Raw genomic sequence first — 2,629 nt, forward strand, 5'->3', positions numbered from 1 at the left:
ACACCAGTCTAGGTCTCAGTTAATCTTTTTATAAATTGTTGTTGTTGTTAAGTGCCGTTGAGTCAGTAAGACTCATAGCGACCCTGTATAGGGTTTCTGAGGAGCAGTTGGTGAGTTTGAACTGCCAACCTTGTGGTTCAAAGCAACCTTGAAGTCAAGCACTTATCCTATAAAGCCATACTAGGACTCTTTTCATAAATTAGGAAGTATATAATTTACAAAAGCCCTATCAATTCTAAATTCTTCCAATCCTATAGTCTGATAATTAATTTTCTTAGGGCTCCCTTCATGTCACGGTTCCTTAGGCTGTAGATGAAAGGATTGACCAGGGGTGTCACCACTGTGAAAATGACTGTGGCCACTGTATCCTGTACTGAGTACGAGGACGAAGGGCGCATATAGATCCCCAGGATTGCCCCATAGAAGAGGGAGACCACAGTAATGTGGGATCCACATGTGGACAAGGCTTTCCTTATTCCATGGACAGATGGCAACTTCAGTACATTTGAGAAGATGTAAGCATATGAAACAATGATGCATGTAAAAGGTGTTAGAAATATCAAACCACCCACAGTGAATACTATTAGGTTATTGATAAAGGTATCAGAGCAAGAGAGCTTTAGAATGGGGTAAGGGTCACAGAAAAAGTGGTGCACAACATTGTCATAGCAAAACGTAAGTTGGACCATGAAGAGAGTGTGTAGGAGAGCATGCAAATTTGTAATGATCCATGATATTGCCACCAGAAGGACACAGAGTTTAGGTCTCATGATTATGGTATAGTGGAGTGGGGAACAGATGGCCACATAACGGTCATAGGCCATCACACTCAAGAGGAAACCATCCATGTTGATGAAAGTGATGAAGAAATAGATCTGGATCATACATTCCACATAAGAGATAGACTCACTTCTCAACATGTGATTCACCAGCATTTTGGGAATTGTGACAGATGAAAAGCAGATGTCCACACAGGAGAGGTTAGCTAAGAAGAAATACATGGGTGTGTGGAGACGACTGTCACAGCTGAAGGCCAAGATGATGAGAAAGTTCCCAATGATAGTGACCAGATAAATCCACAAGAACAGTCCAAAAAGAATCTCTTCTTGGTCTGGCCGGCCAGAGAGTCCCAAGAGAAGGAATTCTGTAACTCTAGTCTGATTACTTCTGTCCATGACTGTAGAAAGAAGATGTCAATAGTATATGTCAACATTTAAGCAAATTTTACATTTTGGAACATGTTCCTTATTGGTTGTGAATTAACTTAAGCTGAATAATAGTATTAAGTTTTACAGACAATTTTGATAGTGCTTAATTACCAATGGGGCGCTGTGGGTTAATGAGCCAGACTGTAAAGCCATTTGAACTGCGAAGTCGGTGGTTCAAGCTCACCAACTTCTCCTCAGAAATCCTATACAGGGTCACTATGGATTGGAATTGACTCAACAGCACTTAACAACAACAAACCATTTTGTTTATTCCATTCCTATTTACTAAGAACCATATATAGGTGGGAATGTGGTGGCTGTGTAGGCTAAGCACTGGACTATGAACCACAAGGTCAGAATTTAGAGCCCACTAGCTATTCCAAGGGAGAAAGATGAGGCTTTACACTCCTGCAAAGATTTACAACCTTAGAAAACCAACACAGGGTTACTATGATTCACAACCAACTCAACGCCACTTAACAACATATATCAGTATTTTTATGTACAATATTTAGCTTAATGTACTATATTTTACTTTACAGATGAAGAAAATGAGGCTCGGGTGGTTAGATGATATGCTCAAATGCACAGAGACAATAAAAATGAGAGTTCCAAACTAACTGAAGAGCTTTTTTCTTTAAGCTGTATTGACTCACTAGTTATACCACCTGTGGCACTTTAGGATCAGCACTGGACTGCCAACATCCAGGTCAAACCCACCAGCAGCTCCTTAGAAATCCTATACAGGGTGGCTATGAACCAGAATCAACTTGATGGTACTTAATAACAACAATGTATGTATTATTGATAGTAAGGCTAAATGGAGTCCTGGTATGGTGCTGTAGGGCAAGCACTGGACTGTTGACCACAAAGTTGGTGGTTTAAACCCACCAACCACTCCTGAGAAACCCTATGAAGGGTCATTATGAGTCAGAACCTACTTGATGGCACTTAACAACAGAATATATATGCTCTCATTTCCTGGTGTGGCGCTGTGGGCTAATACACCAGGCTGCAAAGTCAATTTGAACCACAAGGTTGGTGGTTCAAGTTCACCAGCTGCGTCTTGGAGACCCTGTACAGGGTCTTTATGGGTCGGAACTGACTCGATGGCACTTAACAACAACAACAACAGCATATATATGCTCTTTCATTTTATTTTCTGTGTGGGAAACTACCTGCTATCAAGGCAGAATAATCCATCACATCTGCTGGTCAGGACGCAGTTTTATTGGTCTTCTTGATATAGCCTACTATTCCTCCCTTCACCCACAACTTCTACATTCTGTTTTAACCAAGCTCCTCTTGGTGTCATCTTCTTTCCAAAGATCTAATTTTTGTCTAGTATTGGTTAACCTTTGTTCTCGGAGATAATCCAGATGAAAAATGACTTCAAATCTCAGTTCTTTTCCTTTGGTTTT

At 40.6% G+C, this 2,629-nt stretch overlaps 1 protein-coding gene across 1 annotated transcript; it reads right to left on the reverse strand.

Annotated features, from left to right (window-relative positions):
- Positions 1-251: 251 nt before the first annotated feature.
- LOC102814535 (olfactory receptor 1F1-like) lies at positions 252-1,175 on the reverse strand. Its single transcript, XM_006873482.1, has one exon. The coding sequence runs from the start codon at positions 1,173-1,175 to the stop codon at positions 252-254; it is 924 nt and encodes a 307-aa protein (XP_006873544.1).
- Positions 1,176-2,629: the final 1,454 nt, after the last annotated feature.

The sequence above is a fragment of the Chrysochloris asiatica genome, unplaced genomic scaffold (genome assembly GCF_000296735.1).
Source record: "Chrysochloris asiatica unplaced genomic scaffold, ChrAsi1.0 scaffold00242, whole genome shotgun sequence".
NCBI classification, from domain to species: Eukaryota; Metazoa; Chordata; class Mammalia; order Afrosoricida; family Chrysochloridae; genus Chrysochloris; species Chrysochloris asiatica.

Coding starts and splice junctions, on each gene's coding strand:
- LOC102814535 (XM_006873482.1), bottom strand. CDS start 1,175: ATGGACAGAAGTAATCAGACTAGAGTTACAGAATTCCTTCTCTTGGGA.